Genomic DNA, 25,809 nt, shown 5'->3' with positions numbered 1-25,809 from the left:
TCATAAAATGTCACTTTGTACCACTTAGAAACATGAGAACGCTATAAAAGACAGCGACCCTCCTAGTTTCACCCTTAACGCACATTAAATGATTTGAATTTATGAAAAGAGTATTAAACAGAGGGGCTATAAACAGGAAGAGTGATGTCTCTCTGTGGTGGCATTGTGTATCGTGACTCATTGAAATGAAAGGGCAGGGGTGAGATACAGCTGAGTGTGTATGAGTCTATGTGTGAGTATGATATATCCGTGATACATGCTCATGGGGCAGAACCCTAATGATGTATCGTGCCCTCCCTTAGGTTTTCCTTCTCTGTTTTGTGCATATATAAGAGGCAGTTTATGGTGTGAGGCAAAAGAGATGACTAAAGCTTGCATAGCAATCCTGTCTGTGACAGTTTTATATTGTCTTGAAAAAGCTACTGTTTGTTTTTCAGGCTTCAGGCCATTTCCACTTATTGTCAACAAGGATCTATTAAGCATGCACTTCCCAGGGTGTTTTTACATTCGGTTAGTTTCAGAGGTCTAAGGAACAGTTGGTCTGAATTGATATATAAAGTATGTGCATTCCCAACGCAAAACGCACATTGGGCCTCATTCAAGAAACTTGCGTGAATACATAAGCCATTTGCCCGTTAAACAGACATTCCTGAAAAGTCTCCTTGGGATTCACAAACGTGTCGTAAACATTTGATTTGATTGTTATAAACTTGTGTTAATAGATGCCAATCAATTGAAAATAGGGCACATGTGCATGCTCATTCACAATTAGCATAATCCCCACTAATGAATTACAACTAAGATACGTGTCCAGGAACTCTTGGTAAGAGTTCAGTTTTGTTAGGATAGTCTTTCGGACTTCCTTTTCAGGTTTGGCTCCAGTTTAACTAGCTAAAAATAAACTAAAAAAAAAGTGTTGCTAGTGTCTTATTTTGAAGAATATTATTGAATATAAAAATGCAGTAACCAGCAATATCAACTTCTCCAATGTTGTTCGGTTGTTGTACAAGTAGGATGGGTGGTGTATTATTTGTCCCACCTCTCCTCCATTGATTAAACCGCTGGGTTAAACGGACACTGATAAACATTGCATTTTTCCCAAAGCTCATGAACAGTTACAACTCTCAAGTACAAAAAAAAAAAAAGAGCAAACGAACTTGTGAAATATTATGGTAGTGCATAAAACTACAGTGGCCACAGCCATATCACCCTGCAGCCCAAGACTGGTTGCCCACTGAAGGAAAGCAGGGTTGAGCCTGGTCAGTGGATGTACGGGAGACCTCATGGGGAAAAAAGGCTGCTGTTAGAAGAGGTGTTAGTGAGGCCAGCAGGAGGTGCTTACCCTGTGGTCTGTGTGGGTCCTAATGCCTTAGTACAGTGCCACGGACACTATACTGTCAAAAAGCACCATCTTTCGGATGATATGTTCAACTGAAGTCCTGACCCTCTGTGGTCATTAAAAATCCCATGGCACATAGGAGTGTAACCCTGGTGTCTTGGCCAAATTGCTGCCACTGGCCCTTGTCAATCGAGGCCTCCTAATAATCCCCATCCACGTGACTGGCTCTTTGACTCGCTCTCCTCTCCACCTGTAGCTGGTGTGTGGTGAGCGTACTGGCGCCGTTGTACTGTGGTTGCCATCGCACAATCCTAATGCTGCACACTGGTGTTGGTTGAGAAGAGACCCCCCCCCCCCCCCAAATGATTGTAAAGTGCTTTGGGTGTAAAGTAATACACAATAAAACACAATAAAGCGTAGCCTTTTGTTTCGAGACCATGATAACGGAACAAAACGTTCCCACTGCACGCAGTAAAAAGATGAGAACAGAAAAGGTTGTAAATAGAAAGGTGCGAAAAGATTTAATATCTAGCGCGTGAGCACAGAGAGAGTTGTGAGTGCACAGGACACAGGTTGAGCGAGAGGAGACACGTTGTAAGGATATATCTGAGCCGGTTTTGTTAACAGAGCAAAGGAAATCTGCGTGCGAGGGGTTGATCCAAAATGAGTGGTTGCCCGCGGTTACGAGTCATCCAAAAATATTTTTTTATGATATTCCTTTGAAATAAAAATGGCAATTAAACCTTTGTCATTTATATAGTACTAGACACATTGTTTTAAATACATAGGCATACACTTTAGTGGCTGAATTACTGGCATGAAGATGACGCACAAGCTCAGTCTGCACGTAGAAATGGAGGCGGCAAAGAAGACTGCATGGGGAGCAATGGCGCTGTTTTTGGTAAAACATGATTTTGACGACTTCATTAAGTTTTGTTTTATAGAAAACTATTTTTAAAAGATTTTCGTTTTGTATAAATTGTATCTTAATTTTTATCAATGTTTTATCAATCAGTTGCCCGTATTTAATAAATAAGAAGCAAATATATAGCCTAGCAGACAATGTAATAAGGCTCCGGCACGATCACTTGCATTGCATTTGAACTAAACTCAGCGTGTGCCTCACAGATTTGAGAAATATAGGTTATATATTACAGACAGCTTGAAATGTCTTCTTTTAAACGAAAATATTAAAACCAAAATAAATGGGCTACTCTCTGATGATGTAATCCATATGAAATGTGCATTTCTCTCCGGCGTTCATGGCGAGTCTGCATTGTCAACTTCATCTTTGAAGCGACACAGAAAACCCCAGTTTATTACTAAACAATAAAATGACTCCTTGCATATTTGCGAACCAGCAGGCCATTCTGGGTTGAGCGAGACCCCACAGAATGAGCGAGCGGATCAGGATATTCAGAAATGCCTCTCCACTCACGAGCTCTGATCGGACCAAACCCGAGCCTCACTGTCTGCTGAACAGAAACATCAAAATAGACATAGCCAGACTAGACTATTTTAGTACAAATTATGAGCTTACTGATGATTTTTAGTAATTCTGGACGAAATTATAATATAGCCTATTAAGTTTTTTTTGCCTAGTTAGTTTTGCCTACGTTCCTATGGCCCAATGACACTACGATGAGCATTTGCTGTTTTTTTTTAAAATGCGGGTTGGGTACAATATTTTATTTTAATTTTTTTGCGGTTTGAGTTGCGGGTGGGTTAGTTGAAAACGTCGGTCGGGTGCGGGTTATTAATACATTGACTGGTGCATCACTGGTGTGAGTGGATAGATTCGCGCTCGCGCATTATTTTAATGTGCTTTCGCGTTACAATAATGCGCTCTCGTTTCTCCTTTTGAACCGCGTACAAATAATTTACTGTATACGCACTGCAGACGTGTGACCCTTGGTCAATAAATATATTGGGCAAAACATATAACAGCTGAGGTATCGCTACAGTGAGCTCTATGACCAATGCATGGCAAAAAAAAAAAGAAAAGAAGAAGAAAAAAAATATTCCTGAACATGGTTTTATTTTATTTATTTATTTTTTCCATATGTCTAGACATATTGTTTGACATCTTTACTTAGTGATTATTTTGACTTATATCTGTTCTAGAGACATTGAAGTTCTGTGTGTGTCAAAATCGTAATTAAAATCGAAATCGCAAAATTGATCAAAAAATCGTGATAGGTTTTTTTATTTGTCCACAGCCCTGAATGGATGCACTTTATTTCACTTCTTTTGGACTGATGCACTGCAACACCCACTGACTCTCATTAAAAAGCTTGGAAGATCAAAGACAGTTTTTTTTATATAACTCCAGTTATTTACATCTGAAAGAAAAAAAAAGTCATACACATAGGATGCCTTGAGGGTAATTCATGGACTTATTTTCATTTTTGGGTGAACATAACCCTTTAATAGCGAGAATGTCATCTTAAAATAAAGTGTGTCCATCATAGTTAACTTTTCATCTAAAATAATTAAATCCAAAGGTCTGGCATGAAACTCTAGATGGTGCAGTCCGAAATTCAATCTGACATAATGACATCATAATCACATGGCACAGCTGTTTTTTTTCCCTGTATAGGTAGCCAATAAGCTTGCTGGTCAACATTCAAATACTTGGATAGTGCTTGCTGTAGCAGTTGCAGCGCGCTCCAGAAACCCCCCACCTTCCCCAGCTCCACCTTTATAGATCTGCTACAGGTCCATTAATGTATACTATATAGGGGTTATTTCATATATGTGAAGCAGCAGTATTTCTTACATGCTCACAGCAGCATGTTGTGGATGTATTGGCAGTAGCATGTCTCTGTGCTTCCTCTGCCATCAGTTGTCCTGACAGAAATATGCTGAAATTTGCCTTTTAAAAAATACATACACTGCAATTCAGAAGTCTTTTTTTTTTTTTTTTTTTTTTTTTTTGGTTCTTGTAGAGATGACTACATATAAATACACCCTATTTTTTATTGTGCTTGACAAGAAATCACAGCCAACAACCATGCTGTTCTCCCAAAACCACTACCTACAACAACTCTGTCTAAGTTTTTCTGCTCTGTGTTTTTCATTCCAGACTTCCTCAAAGCCCTTCAGTCGGTGGCGGTTCTGGCATGATTGATCGCTGGCATGTCTCTCGGAGCACTGCTGGACAGGGAAGCCTGCAGATGTTCTGTTCTGATTAAGAATCCGAGCCACAGTAATGAGCAAAAGAGCCCATGCACAACTCATGAGTGCTGTTTCCTGATGGCACCAGACACCCAGGTCTGCTTTATAAGAAGTGAGTACATCTGGGGATACGGCCCGCCACGGAATATACCCGTCTCATCCTTATTTGCTCTTCTTCTCATAATTTTCAGTTTGGATGTGCCAAAGAGTGTGGTAATGAGGTAATCTTGGCACCAGAGGTACAGTGCCAGCTGGAAGACACAGTGACTGGCATCCCGCCATTTTCAAGTACCAACAAAGACATTTCCCCCCTTCTCCATCTTCAAAGGCTGCCAGTATATCAAACATGCACTCCTGAGAGAGGAAGATTGATAGGGAATAACTCCTGGGTAAGTGACAGCTCTGGCAGTGATGCAGGGTTCTGTCAGCCGGGTTGGTCTCCAACAGGACTACGAAATGTAGATGGAAGATAGAGATTGGACAGTAAATCTTAGAATGGATGATAAGATTTATCTCTTCGTATCAAGTCAGGAAGAGACAGAGTAGATCAATAAAGGACAGAGACAAAGAAAGGAGCAGGCTGTTTTTCCCCACTGATGTCATAGTTGCAGTGTCACTATTATAATGATGCAGCAGAAGATAAAAATGTATGACTGGTAAATAATAAAAATGTAAAACAGATGATAACACACAGTGATATGCACAAACGCGATCAAGTGCTCGGTCTTTTATACCACACAGATGTATGTGCCTCCTGTTTGGTGCATATGCACCTGTATCTCTGTAATAAAATTGTTTTTTGCATGTTGAAAACAACTGTTCTGAACCTTTGACACACAGTGTGTGTTCTGGGCATATGTTGGGGCGTCTGTTTAATTACATCAGGCAGTAGGGTGCCGTGCATGTCTCTCGGAGCACCATCACCCCTGCAACAAGCAGACGTTTTTCCCAAACACTGACTCCACTGGTGAGGATCCAGAAGGTTCTGTGCAGGTTCTGACTGTGTAGACGTCTGCTGTTCACATCAGCTGCCAGCTGGCTGTCAACAGGTACCACAATAAACTCTCAACATGACCTACTGAGAATTACATACAGGTTAATAGGAAGTTTACAATTAACAATTCAATATGAGTACATAATGAGACCATAAACAGTATTATTTTAGTATAACTGATATACTATTATAGTTTGAATTTTCCATTTCAATTTAGTATCTGCTTCAACTATAGTAATTATTTGTATTTTTTTATGTTATGTGTTTAAATAACTTAAATAAAATTAGCTTAAGTTTTCTCAAATATATTATTTCTATATAGTGGTGGCCAAAATGTTTAGAACCCTAGTATTTTCATCTAAAAAAATGGGTTTAAGTCAGTTTTTTCTATCTTTTGCTGCAGTGTTTAAGTAGAAAATGTCAGTTGACATTTCTTAACATTCATTTTGCCATTAATTGTAATAATAACATAATATTAAAAGCACATTGGAGACATTGCCACAGTTCTTATGCATTGAGTCTGTCTCAGCTTGTTCTGTTTCTTCATGTCATTCCAGACAGACTGGATTATGCTAAAATCATATCTCTGTGTGGAGCACTGGCTGCTGTCAGAAAAATCTCACTGGATTATTAAACTTAATGGCAGAATGAATGTTTGGAAATTATACTGATATATTCCTACTGACACACTACAGCAAAATATAGAAATAACTGACTTAAACCCATTTTTTTAGCTGTTCCAATAATTTTGGCCACCAAATATCTTTTATTTTTATTTTATGATTTTATGTTTTTGTTACCTATAATAACCCTGGTCATAAACCAATATAGTCACAAAATCTTGATACCACAGTTCCTTTTTAATGTTCTAAATTATAACTTTTTGGCTATAACAGTTATTTTAATTTGTTTACAACATTGTTTAAATTCTATTATTTTTTATTTTATTTTATTTTTTAAATTCATATTTTTATTCAGTAAGGTCACATCAATTGATCAGAAGTTATGGTAAAGCTATTTATAATTTAAAAAAAAATCTAATAAATGCTATTCTTTTGAATTTTCTATCTATAAAAGAACACAACTACTACTTTATTTCTAGTGAAAAGTATAGAAATGATCCAATGAACAAGTGTGCACTTTCACTTTTAATCTGAATGAGATTTTTTTTCATGAACAAAAACAGATGAATCAAGCATCTTATTCTTGAAGAACAATTTGCTGAACAAATGCACAAAGGGACATATATTGATTGCTCAATTCAAAATGCAAGTCACTGCCAACAAGGACGGAATAGAATCTGGCGACAAGAATCGAATAAGTGAATGAGTCTGAAAGAAATACTCAAAAGATCTGAGTCACTGGCGGAATCAAAATTCCCACCACAAGTGATCAGATCAACAAACCCAATCCAAAAAGTCACAAAGAAAACCAGAAAAACATCCAATGAGTGCTCAGCATGACTCACATCAGAAGACACTGGCCAAAAATAGATCCATGGTAGAGCAGCAAGGCAAAAACATTCTCTCACCAAGACATACATGAAAGCTTGCCTCATGTTTGCTAAGAAGCACTTGGATGATCCTCAAGAACTCTGAAATAGGTTATTATTACAGACAGATCAATCAAAAGTTCAAAACTTTGGGCCCTGTTATGTCTGGAGAAAACTTGTATTTCAAAAGAACCACATTCCTTGACAAATTTCAAGAACTGGAAAAATCTAAATCGCATTCCACATAACACAATCCACTGGGTAAAGTATACTATCCAAGCACCTTTGGGATACTTTCTAAAGCACTAGGATTGAGACAGCACTAATTATAATCTTGCATACTATTTAAAACCGACAGTATGTGAATTGAGACGCAGCCTATGCAAGGCAGAGAAACGGTTATTTAAACAGACATTTGATGGCCATACAATATGTAGGTCACATTTCAACAGATCCATTAAACCTGGAAAGTGTGTGTCATTATGGCAGACTCCATGACCACATCTAACATCTGACACAAACGCTTTCTGAAAACCGCTACAAAGGCCTCATCACTCACAAATCGCACCACAGATCCGGAGCTGCGGCAGCTGTGCAGAGAAATAAGACAAGCGGAGGATGGGTGGAAAACAGCCTTGGGAACATAACTGTCCGCCCATCCAGAGTGAATGAATCCATAAGGCATTGACAGGGTGTATTGCCGCCTGCCACGGCTCAGCTCTGCACGTCTGCCTCGTGTTGTCAGGGCAAGAGAGAGGAGAGCGGATCAGTGTGGGACGAGTGTGTCTGCCAGCAGTGCTCTGCCCTGAATCAGTCACTCAGCACTATCTGTCTAAGACGGACACTATCTCTGGAGCTGCAGAGTAAAGGGTCAATGTGACCCCATGATGAGCTTGGCCAGTGCCATTTTGGGTGGTTCAGTTCAACTGAGCTTGGATACATTCAAAGCTACCCGAAATTAAATTCATTTCTGGGCTACAAAGTAAACATTTTTTTTCCCCTGGGCACCCGAGCTGAGATTGGTATACTGCCGTTCAAAAGTTTGGGGTCAGTAAGAAAGGTATTTGATGCTTACACTTAGGCTACATTTACTCGATTTGATATAAATAACTGTCCAGTCCTCAGTTTCACAGGATCCTTAATCATTCTAATACAGCCTACTGGTTTGCTAACTCAAGACACATTTCTTTTTATCCTCACTGTTGAAAACAGTTGAGCAGCTTCATATTATTCCCCACAGGAATCTTTGATGAATACAAAGCATTTATTTGAAATAGAAAATTGACACTTTTGACCAATTAACTGCATCCTTGTTGAATAAAAGTACTTAAAATCTTTAAAAGAAAAACATTTTATGAACAGGAGTATATAATTTGTAGTTTTTTATGTGGCACGTTATGAAAAGCATTAGGCATGTTTATAATATTAAACCTGTTCTACATAATGATTCTATCACAAGTCATTCTCACTGGAAATATGTACTTGTGGCGATGTTTCTGCGACACTGATATTACGCACCTTACTGCACAGCAGTTTCAAAGTGAAATGCATGTTCAATACATGACCGTGGCCACATTTTTCTTTTGTTGATATGTTGGTTGAAATGTCCAGAGAGTGTCACTAACAGTGTCGGAAATACGCCCTAAACCAAACGAAACCTACCTGATAGTGTTAAAGGAAAACGTTATATAAAACCTCCCTCAGTGGTGCAACTGTGCTACTTTTTTTACTTTAAGCGATTCACTCTTTCATTCAGAAGGTGGGGCTTTTCCTGCGATTGAGCGGCCATATTAAGCTTTGCGTTTTCCCCATTCAAAACTATAAGAGTGACACATCTTGGGTGTTCTTTGTTGTGTTGAAGCAACTTGCCTCTAGCAACCTTAGTGTAATTTACTGTTATTCAAAAGTGAACTAAGCGATTATATGAAAAACCTAAACATTTAAGTTAACATTTTCAAGTGTGAACTTTTACCACACCAATTGTTTTTAAACCAGCATCATCCAGGAACAGCGTTCTTTTTTATTAAGCAGCCACGGCAACATTTACACTGCCCAATTACACACCATTAAACATCTTGAATAAGATGGCTGCTTGACTTTAAAGTTCCTTTACAGCAGTCTGAGTTCATTTGTCAGCTCAGTCTATCTCGTTTTCCTAAAACACCTCTTCTGTTTAACCGGATGTGATGTCTAACCCTCATTAGGTGATTGTAGCTGTATAAAGAGCGATGATGTGTCATTACTAGACCAGCTTAGAGAAGCAGAGAGACAGATCATGCTGAGCAAAGAGCCTCACATACATACATACACGCACACAAACAGACCTCCAGCCAGGCCTTTGCTTGTTTTGAAAGACTCATTTCTTGTTAGCACATCCGTCATTTTTGCAGCATCATTTTTTTTTCCCCTCTGAACCAATACCAATTTCAAAACTGGTATTTAAGGTTATGGTTTTAGACAAACTGACCCTAGATAAGGGCAGAAGGACAGCTTCCCTCCAGTGCATCATTTCTCAACTTCAATAGCCCTATGATGTAAGCTAGAAGTGAAAACCAGGGCCTGTTCTCGCCTAGCAGTTAAAAATCCATGTGGGGGAGGGGTGGATACCGCAGGGAAGTGAGCGTGCCTTCATCCAAACTGTGGCTCTCAATATCCCATCTGCATTACAATGAGGTTATGGTTCTTCAGCGAACACGATCATCAAACATGTCTCTCTTGGTATTCTTCTGCTTGCTCTCACACACACATTCTTCCAGTAAACACACAAATCCAAACGTCGCAAGAAAAATGATCCTGTTTAGTTGCAAATTAAGTAGCATCAGGTCATTGTGGAGTAAATCATCACCTCCAGGAGACCGTAAAGGTCAGGACCACCGATGGAGGAGGGTACACGATGCTTGGGAACTTACAGAGCCTTTCCTATACAACCGACCACTTAAAACCCCCAGGCTCTTCAAACACATTTAACATTCATTGATTGAATTAATTTTACCTTTCCCCTGATTGAACTCTTCTCGAATCTTCTTCACTGCTGCCAGACCTTCCTGTTCTTCATTCCCAGCTGGAGAAGAGAAAATAATTTATAGAAAAGGACCATGTTCAGCATACTAAAATCATGCTCTTATATTTATACACATATATAACAGAATCAGTAAAAACACAAATATCAAGATTAATCTGCTTACTAAGTGGATTCCTGTTTATTTGCTCAAGGCAAATTTAGTAGTTTTGTGCTACTTTAAGAAGTCTGAAACAGTAAAGGGTTAGTTCACCCAAAAACTAAAATTCTGTCATTAATTATGCACCCTCAAGTCGTTCCAAACCCTTATGACCTTTGTTCACCTTCAGAACACAAATTAAGATTTTTTTAATGCAATAAAAGAGCTTTCTAACCCTGTATAGACAGCAATGAATCAGACACATTCAAGGCCCAGAAAGGTAGTCAGGACAATGTTAGAATAGTCCGTGTGACATCAATGGTTCAACCCTAATGTCATGAAGCTACGAGAATACTTTTTGTGCACAAAGAAAACATAAATAATGACTTCAACTATTTCTTTTACTTCCGTGTCAGTCTTTGAGATGTGTTCACAAGAGTACCACGACGCATTCACGTGATGCTGCTGACACAGGAGCCAACATTCTGATGTAGAACATCCTTCTCTCTTGGGTTAGTTCACCCAAAAATAGCAATGACCTCATACTTCATCCTCCCAGAACTGCTTCCATGTACAACTGTTGCTGCAAGCTACATTAAAGTGATTATTACTTTTTGAATATGGATATTCTTTCTTACAAAAACACATCGATTCACTACAGGAGGCCTTTTTTATTTCTCTTCTTTTGGACTGAATCACTGCAACACCCACTAACTGCCATTAAACAGCTCGAAAGATCAAAGACAATTTTTAATATAACTCCAACTGGATTCGTCTGAAAGAAGAAAGTCATATACACCTGACATGCCTTGAGGGTGAGTAATTTGGGCTCAGTTTTCATTTTTTGGGTGAACTAACCCTTTAAGCCCATGGTCGGCCATAAGTGAGCGTCTGTTGGATTTGATTGGTGTGTTCCACACGTCAGCTCTCATCGGGCTCGCGTCAACATGTTGAACTGGCATCGGAGCCGTCGGCGTGAGTGAGAACTCTGATTGGGTGTTCAGTTTAGCGAATGAGTCAGTGACCGAGAATTAAAGTGAAAGTGATGAAACGCATCACGAGTAAATGCATGCAGCACAGATAGAACGCTGTTCTAATGTTACTGTATGTGATCTTACCCAAACATTCCGATATGCAAATATTTTCATAACATGAGCCACTTAAAATGAAGAAAGTTGTCAGCATAACTAATATTCAAAATACTAGCTGCTTTATTTCCGTTTTGTATATCTGCGTATATCTTGTATATTGACAGCTGCTAATCTAGACAGCAATTTCCCTTCACGCAGGTGCAAAAAAAACATCTGTTAGTTTGCATTTGGCTGTAGTCTGTGTGGTATGTTCAAAGTGCAGATTTTGGTTCAGCCACTGCCAATGCGAGGCAACAACACCATCGGCTTTCGTCGCCTCTAGATCTTTTAAGTCGGCTTGGTATGTCCTGGCCTTTAGTTCAACATCTGTATATTCTGGTTCAAATAAGGAATGCTGGGCAAAAAATTTGAAGTGATCCCATCTGTCGAAATCTTCAAACATGTTTACAAAGATTTTTTTTTTTTTTGTGTGTACAGCGTGTAAACACAGTACAGTGCATTTTGGTTCTACTTCAGAAAGCTGGCTCCTGCGTCAGTCGCTCCACTCGGATTTGATGTGGTACTCTTGTGAACGTGCATCGAAGACTGACATTTAAGAGAAAAAAGTTGATTTTTGATTTTTTTTTCTTTGTGTACAAAAAGTATCCTTGTAGCTTCACAATGTTGCAATTGAACCACTGATGTCATGATTTTATTGGACTACTTCAACACTGTCTTTACTACTTTTCTGGGCCATAAAATGTTTCAGTTGCTGCAGGGTCAGAAAGCTCTCGGATTTCATTAAAATATATTAATTTGTGTTCTGAAGATGAACAACGGTCTTATGGCTTTGGAAAAACATGAGGGAGGGTGAGAAATTAATGACAATTTCATTTTAAGGTTGAATATACCTTTAAGAAATAAATTGTGTTTTTGTGAAGAATCATCTGAATGGTTTAATGTCACATGAGATTAAGATTTAACTCCTTGTATTTCGACATGTTGAAATGACGTTAAACGCAGTGCTACAACAAGGTGGAAAGATAAGATGAAGGGTGAAAGATGAAAATCCTGAAGTAATGATGACAAAGTTGCTTCTTTTTTTTTGTTGGACAGCTAAGGGAATTAATTATTCTATAGACTGCTCTCTGAAACTCAAGTATCAATGTCATTTCAACTGAAATGATGCAAAACACAGTAATGTTAATGCTAGCTTAAAAACGACTAAATGCACCTTCAATCAAATGCATCAAAAATGTATTTCATGGAAAAAGATGACGTGGATGTTTCAGGGCACTTTATCAGAAAAATAAGGTATTTTTAAGGCATTACAGTATTTTAATATAAGTAACATACTGTTAAGGTACTACTGAGCAACATCTAGGAGTAGCTGATGTACAAATATGTAACTTTGAGGATAGGCTCCTTCCCCGGTGAAATATTATTATTATTTTTTGACATTTTATAACAAAGAGGCAAAGATTTACCTCAGGTTTCAAGCAGATTTTGCACAACAATTTTAGCACACAAACTTTTACCAACAGGCTTTAACCAAAAGAAAATTGTATGTGTTCTCTTCTTACACATACAGTACCCTAAGAAACCTGTCCTGCATTTGAATGAACATTTGAGGAGAGTTACTCTTGCATAAGCCCTTCTTATTGCCTTTTATGTGACACCATACTTCAGGATAGAGCTCTTATCGATAATGCAGACTGACAGGGAGAAAAAAAATGGGGGAAACATTGGGTCGGTGCTCTGTTAGCACAAGTCATACTTATTACTGACTGCACGTGGTACAGAAAATATTACACATCAATCACAAATAGCAGAAAGCCAAATAAAAGGCTGCATAACTGCAAGAACTGATCTGTAATTTGGAGTCAAGACACCAGTGAAATGGATTTGGTTCAATGATTTGTAATTTAGGTATGAGATGATACTATACCAATGACCACATGCATGTCCAGGCTGGCTAGATGTCTGGAAACCTCATATCCCATTCCTCTGGCTCCCCCTGTAACTATGGCAACCTTTCCATTCTGCCTGGGAAAATCTGGCAGGAAATTATAAAAAAAAAAAAAAAAATGAAAATTAAGATTATTTTTTTTTTTTATAATATGTATAAAAATATATTTTACACTGACACAGACTGTATTTGTTTGGGACATATCCTGTCGTCCCTCGTTTGAGTGTTCATGGATGTACTGTGGTCTCAGGGATCATTAAATGTAGAAAGTGCATCCTACACTGATGAACTGAGAACAGCATGACCTGCTTTTGTGATTAAGCCTACTAATGATGCGATTACTTCACTCTTTTGCTTTATGGGTACATATTATTTTCAATAATAATGAAAAACAAGTACACTTGTGTATTTAAGCAGACAATTCAAGACAATAATCAGTGATAAGCAATGCTTCTTTTTGCTGCCATTTCCATGTTAAATTGTCCAGTTTAAATTAGTTTTTCAGAACATAGGCTAGCCAATAATGCAAAAAAAGTCTTAAAATCAGTGTTTCTTAATCATCTTTTTTTCTTTGTCTGTAGCTAATCTGGTCAGGCTTCAGAAGATTTAAATATTTCTGATACAAAAGACCATTGTGTGGATGGATTTGAGTCTAATCCTTTTGCTTTGCGCTGGGGACACTGCCCTTTAACACGGATTAAAATTTAAATAAAGAGCCGTATAATTGCAATGGAACAATCTGAAGTAGAAACATCTGATTAGCTCATGATAATGCATGAATCACTGAATCTCTGGCAACACTCTAAATTACCCGGAGTCGCCTATAAATTAAATTACACATTGTTATAATTTAATTATAAAGTCAGCATTTCAGCCAGAGGCTAATAAACGTATAAAATATTTAAAGCAAATACATTATAAAACACAGGACATTTCTAACTATTTAAATGAACATTAACATCAATTATGTAATCACTTGTAATTAAATGTATTATAAAGTGTCTTTATAAAAATACCTCAGCTTTGGAGTAAATAGGTCAAAGGTTACAGTCGGCTATGTTTAGATAACAAGTGAGAAACATGTTTAAATAATTTATTTTAGGTTTATGCATAATCACAGTCAAGTTAGCAAGTTAGTTATACAAACAACAATATTTGTTTCAATGTCAGAAAAAATAAGAAAATGTTAAAAGAAAGTCAACTCAAATAATAATAATAATAATAATAATAATAATAATAATAATAACATAATAATAATTCATCTCTAACCTCTCATATATTTTACGGTTAGTTTTTTTTTTTTTTTTACTCAGTGGAACATAAGTAAGAGCCTAACTATCCTTTCATTACAGCTTTCACCAGACAATAGAAGTGAACAGGGACAGAGATATGTTGCTTTTCCGTGTAACTGTGTTTATCGTGGGTTATCTGGCTCTAAAAGAACACGAACGTGAGCAAATAAATGCAGAATTTTTGATTTCGCGTGAACTGTCCCTTTAAGCGCACTTCTCACAGAGCGATTCTAAACGTTCCCAATCTATGCCTTGCAGCTCCTAAATCCCCAATAACTGTTTGACACCTGTTCGACAATAAAACAAAAGCCCGTCAGATCACTACAAATCCGTGACCATAAAAACCTCTAACCTGGCAGGGTGAAGGATCTGTTGAAAAGCTGGTATAGAAGAACTCTGACGCCGTCTAAGTAGAGCCTGACGAAGCCGAGTACACAAGTTAAGAGCCACCACATGTTTGAAGATGACAGCGAGTGTCTCAGTATTTACGCTCCGTGCTGAAGTACAGCAGGATGTTATCAGCTGTTTGTTCGATAGTTCCGCCTTCTACGTCAATGACTGTAGACACACCAGAGAGTCTGGATGCAGATTTACGGGGAGTAAACACTACCAAGAAAGGGGAAAAAGGTAGCTGGTGAAGATTACTCAAAAAAAAAAAAAAAAAAAAAGTAAATGTCGCAGTATATGAAAGCACATTTCCGCCTCTCAGTATTCTGTCTTTTTTCTTCGCAGTTCTGAGAAAAAGGTACAGGCAAGTTTGATCGCTGACTTTTTTTTCTCAAATTAAGGCCGAATTGTTTTAAAAAAGTTCCAAACTGCCTTTTTATTTTTTAATTATGTGGCAGAAAATGGCCCAAAATAAATAAATAAATTTAAATTCCAGTTAAAAATCATGGATTCAATGACGTCAAGGTCGACAATATTGCAAAATATTGAGTATGACATAGAAGTTTCCTTTTTTCTGTTGAACATAAAATGTTTTTTTTTTTGTTATTAAAGTGGGAAACTAAACGGTGATGAATATGGGTAAACACTTGCTGGTCCCCATTGACTTACATTGTATAGAAAGGGAAAGTGAAAAGAAAGCAAAGTGACATGTGGTGACCCATACTTGGAAATTATGCTCTGCATTTCACCCATCCAAGTGAACACACACACACTGTGAACACACACCCGGAGCAGTGGGCAGCCTTATTGCTGCGGCACCCGGGGAACAGTTGGGGGTTCGGTGCCTTGCTCAAGGGTCTTACCTCAGTCTTTGTATTGAAGGTGGAAGAGAGCTCTGGTTATTCACACTACCCCCAGAAACAATCCCTGCCGGACCTGAGACTCGAACCTGTGACCTTCGGGATACAAGTCCGACTCAAGCATTACATAGTATAGCATCAATAAATAAATAAATAAATACTATGACACACAATGGGTACAAGACACTGTGTGGTTACTCAGATTCTTCAAAATATTGTGAAGAAATTCACAACTTGAGAGTGAGTGAACAATAACAAAAATATCAATTTTTAGGTGAACTATCGCTTTAAGAGATATCCTGAATAAAAAGAGAGATTTTAGTGTCCAGTGCAGATCTAATAACTAAAGCATTAGCCAACATAATGCAGATAGATAACCTAGTAACATATATATATAAAACATTTACTCAATGTCACTAGGTGGAATAACCTTCCATGATTTTATGATGACCTTAATCAGCCAGTTGGGTACAGTTATCAGCCGATGCAAATTTAATATTGACAGACTGATAAATCAAAATCTCTTATAATGCAGTGTTATTTTATGATGTATGATGCAAATGGGTGAAATAGGCTATTCTGTACGAGTATGCTTTTGATCACCTTCCAGCACATTCTCCCCTGTAAATTTTATTTTATTTATTATTAATTTATTATTAATAACCCCCACCTCCCTCTACATTTTGTAAACTAGGGAGACCCTAACATTTAATAGTTTACTTTAGATTCTTCTCAAAATAAGTAAAACTGAGCTCAAACTGCTTTTGAATTAATTAACAAGACCTCTAAAACATTCTGGGAAAACTGGAGCTGGGACATAGATGCGTCAGATGTTCTTACGCCACTGAATTACACAACACAAGATGTGCTTCCGGAACATCCTCAAATCTAGCTGGATAACATGGATCATCAGGTTTTACTCGTGGAGATGCCAGATCACCAGCTTAAGTTCTGCTCTAAATTGCCAAGACATCATGAAATTCATGTTAATTTTTCAGTTAAAATTGTCACTTGAATTGTTATGCTGATAATAATATAAAGGAAAATAGTTGTATTAGAGAAATGCAAGATAGAAGCATTTCCCTTATTGGTCTTCCCAACTCTCTCTCTCTCTCTCTCTATACATATAATCTCAGGCTGTTTATATTCTTGACACAAGCAGTTTTTTTCGTGTGTGTGTGTGGGGGGGGGGGGGGGGGGAGGCAAACAGACATTTATGCTGTCATACAAGGGGGATGTGTGCCATGAAAAAGAGAGAGAAACGCAAACCTGGAGCTCAGCTTTGGTGCAGTGACAGCAGGTTGTGGAGAATCCTTGATGTTTGACTAGCACTATGTGAACAGACATTTTCTACTGGAAGTGCTCTCAGGCCTTATAAGTAGGGATTTTGTCTGAGAAAAGAGCCTGAATGTCTTAGATTGTGGAAACTGAGCACCAGACAGTTCTTTCTAATTTTGCTTAACATTTAAACATGGACCTGTTACTGAATTTCTATAATATTTGAGAATTCAGGGGGGAAAAAAGAAAATGCTGGACATGGGTCAAAGAGACTGAGGTGTGACAAAATGACAACTTGGTTTTCCACATCGGCTCTCGGGATTTGTCCTCAAAGCTTAAATCAATGCCACTTCAAAAACTAATCATTGCGTGCCATTGTGACCTGAGGGGCTTCTGCCTTGCTTCCTCTTCTTGTCGTCATCTCTTTTAGCAGGCATGTTGCTTTATCCTTTCCGGGCCAGGGAGGTTGCTTCCGCTGAGCATGTTCTAACACTGACCTGAATCCCTACTCACACTCGTTCTTTCCAGAAGAGCTAAGCCTTCAGACAAACAAGCACTCACGCATAAACTCGATCTTCTCTCTCCATCTTTTCCTCTTACTCTGAATGCTGGATAGCAAAACAGCTGTTGTATTTTCTCCTTCAGAGTTTGTTTGTATCTACAGACTCCTTGTCAGAATGCATTCAGAACAACAGCACATTTAACCTGGGCGCTCCAACCCTCCCCCATCTCTCACTCTACCACTTCTTATTTTCTCTCTCTCCAGTTCCACTGTTCCAAGAACAGTTGTGTAATTTGTTACATATGCGCACAAGAAGTGTAGTTGGCATTCAGAGCATGAGGGAAAAGCATCCTCATGTCATCCAAACACAGTACTTTCATTCATCCTCTTTCAGACACAAATTAAGACATTTTTAACGAAACCTGAGAGATTTCTATACCTCATTGGAAAGTCCTAGTAAACAAAACTTATAAGATCCAAAAAGATCAAAAAGGTAACACAAAATGAATCCACGTGAATCAGGGAGTTTATGTTTTGTGAAGATCTATGATTGCTTTGATGACTTAAATACATTTAGGCTTTTATTTAAATCTAAGCAATGATCAAAAACATCACATAGGGTAAACACGGAAGCGCAAATTATTCATATGGATTCATTTTACAATACCTTTATGATAATTTTGGATCTTCTAAATTTTGGTTATATGGGCTTTTAATGGAGGGACAGGAACCTATCAGGTTTAAGTTCAAATATTTTAATGACAGAATTTCCAGATTTTAATTACATTTATAATGTAATAAATCAACATGGCATTAGGAGTTATTTAATGTCACCTCTCAGGTTCATACTGTAAATGATAGGGGATTTTAAGCCATGAATATATAAATGTTACAATTGAATAATATTTATTTTTTCTGTCCTCAACACAGTCTTTACAAAATATGTACTATATGTCTGTATTGTATTTATTTGTTTAAAAGAGTTATATGAATGTAGCTGTGGTTCTTTTATAAAGAATACAATGATACAAGAACCATTTTGTTATATATATACACACACACACACACACACACATCAATATGCATGCATAAAAGTTTAGTTAAAGACTTTACATCATTCTATTATCTCTCTCTCTCGAACAAACACACAAATAATATACACCTAGAAACATTACTGTTTTTATTATCATAGCTAATGATTTTATACTCAGCTGAGGAATAAGACATCTTCAACAAGCACAATGAATTCTGTGTTAGCTACAACCTATCTGCCCTCTATTTGTCCTTCAGATAGGTAATGTAAGCGCTTCAGTGGGTTCTGTCGTCATAGCACTTCATTGTCAGTGATCTGGGTCTAGCGGTCCTTTCTCAGGCTCACTTGCATAGGTGGCCCAAGTTCGAGGGCAATTTGGCAGCTGGTCGCGCTCATGATGCGCTATGGTGACTGTACTGACACTTGAGATTCCTCTCACGTTCAGAGCGGAGTATTTAGTCGGTGAGTCACAATGCTCGTGGCTTGAAATTGTAGTTGTCTTGCAAAAGAAGAAATAGATAAATATAGCATATAAACTCTAAACAATGGAAACGATAATACATAATCAAAGCTTTGTCGACTATGGAACATCTATAGGCTAGAGATTGGTTAATGAAAACAAAAAGAACAAATATAAAGAAATGAAGCTGTAGCAATGAGTTCTCACCGGATCTCTACATAATAAATGGCTGAAAGCATGAAACAAATTCCAAACGCTCTCACATCTTAAGCGCACAATAGGCGAACCACAGGTTTCTATGGCAAGCAGTTTATCGCTTAAACCCAACTAGTAGCCTATCTATTTTTACTTCTCTGTATTTTCGTCATATATATTAAATATTAATAATAACTGAACTAAAATTGGTTTTTCTGGCTAGCTACATATATAAGATGAATTCTAGCTTGAGATAAATGTTACTTGGTGACAGACGTATGAGTATCCATTTAAAAAGATCTAATATAACTGAAAAGGATAACAGTTAACAACGGAGAGTTTATAGTTCCAGTAATCCTGGGTTTGGAGGGATTGAAGTTTAGTTCTAATTCCAATCGAACTCACCTGAACTAAAGTAATCACTGTCTTCAGGATTAGTAAAATCATCCAAAACTGGGACAAGCTTGAGCTAAACTCTGCGGGACGGTGGGACTGCATGATTGGACAATCCTGTACTATCTGAAATAACTGAAATACAACAATCTGTGAATAGTTTATTCATAGTGCATTCAGTTTGTTGCCACTAAAAATGGAATAGTCACTGTAACTGTTGCAATGGGATAAGTACTAGTACATAAATAAGTAATAATATAGACAACCCCATAGTGACTAATATGGAATAAAAATGCTAGGCATTGAATAGTTACAAGTGGAAATTGAAAAATGCACTTGTTAGTATTGGATTTCTCTTTAGTACACTGTAATGAATTGCTGTAAAAATTACAGCATTATTTTACAGCCGCGGACTGTTTTTTAATAATACAGCATATTGCTGTAAACTGCAATGCATTCTGGGGTCACGTGTAGGTCTGACTCAAATTTACAGAATTTTGCTGTAAATTTCAAATCTTCGGAGCCGCATCGTCAACGGTCGAGGAGATTAACGTTAAAGACAAGAGGAGTGATTCACAACTGTGGTAAGTGACTTCAGTTTTTTATATTTCTTGTTTGGTAGTTTATAGTATATGAATGCATCTACATTCGCGGATTATATTGGTAACCCCAGATTCAAGCATCATCCGTCCGCGGGGCGCGAGGCAGAATTGCGCGGGGTTTCAGTAGCGCGGTCGCGGTAGGATTTCACACATCCCCCGGCGCTATAGCAGCCATGGACAGAAAATCTCTGGAATCCTTCGTTATGAATGACATGTTTCAGTGCTAATAGTTTATATTCACTGTAACTTAGTGTTTATCAGCACACTTAGTCGTGATTATTTTATGATGTAAAACAACTTTGCACATGCAGTCATCTGTTAACACGGGCGCCGAAATAAAACGCGTTTCTAAAGCCTCGCGGTCAGTCAGGGTCGCTCACGGAGGATGTGTGTGTCATATAAATTCTCAGTGGTGCTTTTCTAAGAGGTTAACGTAACCAGTGAGATGTAGATTTTTTTTGACCATTTGCTAACTTCAGGTAACGTTAATGTGAAAACTTTAACAAATCTGTTTGATATAAAGTCTGCTTTGTATAGTTAGCCTAATTTATTACCTTAGGGCGACCAAATACGTTTTCCTTGAAATTATTAAATATGCTATTTATATATATGTGTCTATATTTATGTCGGCCGGCAAATCTTGTGTGTATTTTGGCACAGGGTGCACAAATGCTCCTTATCAGTGCGGTGACACTTGAACAAATGAACTGATCATGCGCGACACTGACCAATAAACAAACGAGTTGTTTTATTGCGTCTATGACTTGAATCTTATCATCAGTTGTAGTGATGGGAAGTTCGGATCATTTTACCGAATCGGACTTTTGAGTCTCGTTCAGCAAAATGAACGAATCTTTTTTCGAGTCATTTCAAATGAACGAACAACCAGAAGGTTCAGGAAGAAAAAAACAAAGTGCTTGCAGTCTGTTTCACATTAGGAGGCATTTTGCTGCATAATCGATCCACCACAAACCATATGCAACTATGGAAGCTCAACTTCCATTAAATGGACTGGAAACGCTCAAGTAACGTTATAGGTCTCAAAACGCTTGCTCTGCGCCAGTGGATACACACCATAGACAGTAAAAGAAATATGTGCATGTCACAGACTGTCTGGGCATGCACTTCCGCGTTTCAGAGATCCGCCTTTTACTTTCCGTCAACATTACATTAATTAACGTTTAGAAAATTTATTTTTGACATTTGTGAATCAGTTCAGAATCGTCTGCTTATGCATTGCGATACATTTAAGAATCACATTTTTATCCCACCCCTACTAAATATAGTATGTAATGTAAATGTAAAAATCTGAAATACAAAAAAAAAAAAAAAAAAAATGGTATAGGTATTAATTACTATTGTGATATTGATTGTTTTAGGAGACACTTTGACAAGTGGGCACTGGATGCTGAGTATGGAAGGCGAGGTGGTGTGTGAGGGCACTCAGCCCAGTTTCCTGTCCGGCCTTGCCACTCTGTTTGCTGCTTATTACTAGTTTAATCTTGAGTATCAGGAGGAAGCAGTGTGTACCTTGGAGTTCATTCAAAGGTAATGGTTGAATTCTAACAACTTCAGAACCAGCATTTTATAGATAAGTTATATCAGAACATTCCTTTTAATAATGTTATGTTATCAGTGTTATTTCTGTTGATGCCTTTAAAACAATGTGTCTTAACTCGAGAAGAGAATATATTTGTCTCCCTATTTAACACCAGCAAGCTATTGAGTTAAATATGTTTTTTTTTTATTATTAGTGGACATCTCCAACTTTCTTGGAGGTCCTAAAACCGCTCTTAATTACATATTGTCTGTTTCATGACCCTTTAGGTGCTTTGTGGGCATAAATCCAGAGAGAGGACCCAAAGCCAAGGGAAAAGTGCCATCGAAATAAAAACAGGACAAGTGATACAGAAGAAAATGTGTGGCAGTCAACCCACATGTTGCCACTCTTCTGTGCAAATTCCAATGGAATTTCTGAAATGTAAGGATACACACACACCAAGATTGCGTCTTCCTTTTATTGTTCTCTATCTGCCTTTGACTGTACCTCTCATCCCTCTGTCTCTCTCTGACTGTACCTCTCATCCCTGTATCTGTCTCTGACTGTATCTGTCCTCCCCCTATTTGTTTCTGAAAGTATTATTATGTTTTGTAATATATCTAATGTATTGTCCTCTTTACTCTTTTCAATATTTCTAGTCACACTTTGAATCCTGGGATGGAACTTCATCTGGAGCATAATTGTTATTTGGTTGATTTTTATCTGTTTGATGGAAAGTTTGTATGACTTCTGCAAGTGCGCGGCTCCTTGTCATGCATCACTTTTTTTTGTATGACTTGTTTGGCAATATTGGTCTATTCCTTAATGATGATAGCTATCTGAAAATGTCTTTGTGGTTTTTAAAGGATTAGTTCACCCAAAAATGAAAATTAAGTCAATAATTACTTATGTCGTTTCACACCCGTAAGATCTTCGTTCATCCTCACAACACATAATAAGATGTGGCTCAGTGAAGCGTGCATTTCTAGCAAGATCATTTCTTTTTTTCAATGCCCAGAAAGCCTCTGAAACATTTAAAACAATTCATGTGACTACAGTTGTTCAACCTAAATATTATAAAGCGACGAGAATACTTTTGCCAACCCCCAACCCCCCCCCCCCCATCTCCCAAAACAACGATTTTATTCAACTATATCTAGTGATGGGCGATCTCAAAACACTGCTTCATGAAGCTTAGAAGCTTTACGAATCTTTTGTTTCAAATCATTTGCTCAGAACGTGTATCAAACTGCAAAAGTCACACGAACCATTGAAATTTCAAAACACTTATGACGTAACGAAGCCTCATTTACTGAAATCATGTGACTTTGGCAGTTTGATATGCTCTGATTTGAACTGAAAGATTAATAAAGCTTTGAAGCTTCATGAAGCAGTGTCATCCATCACGAGATACTGTTGAATAGTCATTATTTAGTTTTTTGGCACACAAAAAGTATTTTCATTGCTTCATTACACTAAGGTTGAACCACTGTAGTCACATAAACTGTTTTAAATATGTTTTTAGTACCTTTCTGGGCATTGGAAAGGGAAATGATCTTGCTAGCAATGTAGGCATCACTGGGCCATCAGGTTTTATAAAAAATATCTTAATGTGTGTTGTGAAGATGAACAAAGGTTTTAAGGGTGTGGAATGACATGAGGGTGAGAAATGACAGAATTTTCACTTTTGGGTGAACTGTTTTAATATGACCATGTTGGTCATGTTTCGGTTATAACGCAGTTTGAATATTTCTTTGTGTCAAGGTCCATGATGGCCATTATGTTCCAAGTAATAAAAAAGAAATCATGCCAAAATTTCATATCCATTTAAAAAAAAATGAAATAATTTTAAAATAAATAAAAATGAGTTCAAAATAATATACTTTTTATGTCATTTTTTTATGTAAATTTGAAAGTGATATATAACATTTTGACCTGTTTTTTTTTAGATTTTAAAAATGTTATTTTTTTATATTTTTTTGGTGAATTAAGTTATGCATCATATAACACTTTATGCAGTTAAAGTTAAGTCAGCAATAGGGAAAATATATTGTATGCTATCATTTTACATACTTTAAATATAGCAAATACACATATGCTTTTTTTCAAAGAATTGCTTTGCACAGTAAACTACTTGAAAGTGTGCATTTGCTATTTAAATAATTGTTAAATGCCATATACAATGTATTAAAAATGCAGTATATAATGTATTTTTTTGTAAAAATGCAGTATACAAAATATAAAAAAATTACTGTAAATTTTACAGTAAAATACTGGCAGCAGGGTTGCCAGCCAGTTACTGTAAATTTTACAGTAGTCTTACTGTAATTTAATTTACAGAATTTTACTGTAATTGAGAATACAGGAAAAATCTGTAAATTAAATTACAGTACGACTACTGTAAAATTTACAGTACCTGGCTGGCAACCCTGCTGCCAGTATTTTACTGTAAAATTTACAGTAATTTTTTAACAGTGTAATTATACATACAGCCTGCAAATAATAATAATAAAATATTTTAGATTTTAATTTAAATGGATAAATGTAAAATAGGCTTGCCATAGTCTTCCATAAATTTATAGTGCGATTAACTGGTATAAGATATTTGCTTTAGTGTATCTGACAGCAGAAAATTTGAGACATCCATAAACTGTACACCCTAAGAAGGCGGCACAAAAATGATGCCATGCTCAAAAACCACTGACAGCCTTTGATATAATATCTCAACTTTTATTGTTCATTTCGCTCATATGACGTTTTTGCGCTCAGTCTTCTATTTGGGAAGGTAATAATTGAATTTATGAAATGTGATACAGTACTTACATATAGACTTAATAAGCAAACTAGTTATTTTATCATTAATGGCAGCAAAAAAGTCCACTGAATTTAATTTTAACAAAATTATTCCTTTTTTCTTTTCTCCGATTTGAATTTCAAATTAGTTTAAAAAGCTCAGATTTGGACATATGGAATGATTTGAAATGGTATGCGTTAAAGGAAAGCAGATCTTTTCAATGGTTACTGACAGCCAGTGAAGCGCAACACGTTAGTGGAAAAGGAAACCTCAATTAATGTCAGTAAATACCGAATCAGTGCTGTCCATTCTTAATTCTCATTCCAGGAGTTGATCAGGCTAGTAACAGGGCACTTACCAGAGTCAACCTTTGCTCCCTTGTTGATCAGTGCCAAAGCTGGGAGACCCGGTGCATGTCCTTAAAGACGCATCCAAAAATGTCAATCAAATTCCGTGATCACAATCCACATCTCGACATATATACCATAATATCACGTACAAAATGAGCAGGATCGCAAAAATAAACAGTGCAACCAGTATTGCTTTGGTGACTGGGGATATTAAAGACTGCATGACACCGGCGAGCTGGAGAAAGCAGACACCGTGAGCGCAGTGAAGATGGATACACGTTCAGGCGCCAGTAGCGTCCGATCCGGTCCGTATCTGCATTGGTGCGTGCCGAGTGGGGAACCTAGAGTGAAACGCGTGGGCTCTTCAAAAACATGACACGCGAAAGAGCGCTGCCATCCACTGGTGATCTCTCACACCATTTACGCAAGGGGGCACGATACTCTGAGGTCCGTTCAGGATACCCATCGTCCAATACTGCTTGTTCAAAAGATAGATTAAATCAATTAAATCTTAAATGATAAGAATGTGAAATGTGAAAGATCTTCAAAAAAAAAAAAAAAAAAAAAAAATGAAATAGACTAAATGAAATAGACTTCATAATTAGGTTGCGTTACAAAGTGCATTTTAAAAAACAAACCTTAGGTTTTGAAATGAGTACATGCTCTTAGTATTGGGGGTTTTGTCCAACAAATGAGGTGTGCTTGAATTATATTGTAAACCAGATCCTTTGACAAAGATGACAATGGGTTGTGTTTTATTAAACTTTAATCCCAACTGTGCAAGTCAATTCATGTATCCGACGATTGTGGTTCTCGGTGAGTCAGATCAGAAATATGTACCATAGTTAAATTCATATCCTGCAGAGCTGCTTCGACGCTTCTATTGTTGCAACGCGTTCATTTAACACTAGATGGCGTAACAAA

At 37.3% G+C, this 25,809-nt stretch overlaps 1 protein-coding gene and 1 long non-coding RNA gene across 4 annotated transcripts in view; one reads left to right on the top strand and one right to left on the bottom strand.

Annotated features, from left to right (window-relative positions):
* Positions 1 to 25,211, bottom strand: part of dhrsx (dehydrogenase/reductase (SDR family) X-linked) — a 45,904-nt gene extending 20,693 nt beyond the window's left edge. The window contains exons 1-3 of one of the 2 annotated variants that reach the window (XM_052546357.1): positions 24,894 to 25,211; positions 13,179 to 13,286; positions 9,995 to 10,063 (exon numbers count right to left, since the gene is read on the bottom strand). In XM_052546357.1, coding sequence (XP_052402317.1) covers positions 9,995 to 10,063; positions 13,179 to 13,233 — 124 coding nt within the window. In that variant the 5' untranslated portion in view covers positions 13,234 to 13,286; positions 24,894 to 25,211. Of the gene's footprint in view, positions 1 to 9,994; positions 10,064 to 13,178; positions 13,287 to 14,843; positions 15,005 to 24,893 lie in introns of those variants that run through there. The other variant, XM_052546356.1, reaches the window with a different exon arrangement.
* On the top strand, positions 19,954 to 22,511 carry LOC127949286 (uncharacterized). Of its 2 annotated transcripts, none has more exons than XR_008152276.1 (4): positions 19,954 to 20,183; positions 21,581 to 21,749; positions 22,029 to 22,182; positions 22,401 to 22,511. It is a non-coding gene; the product is annotated as an uncharacterized LOC127949286 (long non-coding RNA). The 2 variants fall into 2 exon arrangements; XR_008152277.1 differs by lacking the exon at positions 19,954 to 20,183 and adding an exon at positions 20,688 to 21,486.
* Positions 25,212 to 25,809: the final 598 nt, after the last annotated feature.

Source organism: Carassius gibelio, chromosome B1 (genome assembly GCF_023724105.1).
Source record: "Carassius gibelio isolate Cgi1373 ecotype wild population from Czech Republic chromosome B1, carGib1.2-hapl.c, whole genome shotgun sequence".
Lineage (NCBI taxonomy): Eukaryota > Metazoa > Chordata > Actinopteri > Cypriniformes > Cyprinidae > Carassius > Carassius gibelio.
Note: the sequence above shows the minus strand (reverse complement) of the source record. Positions and strands in the feature narration are given on the sequence as shown.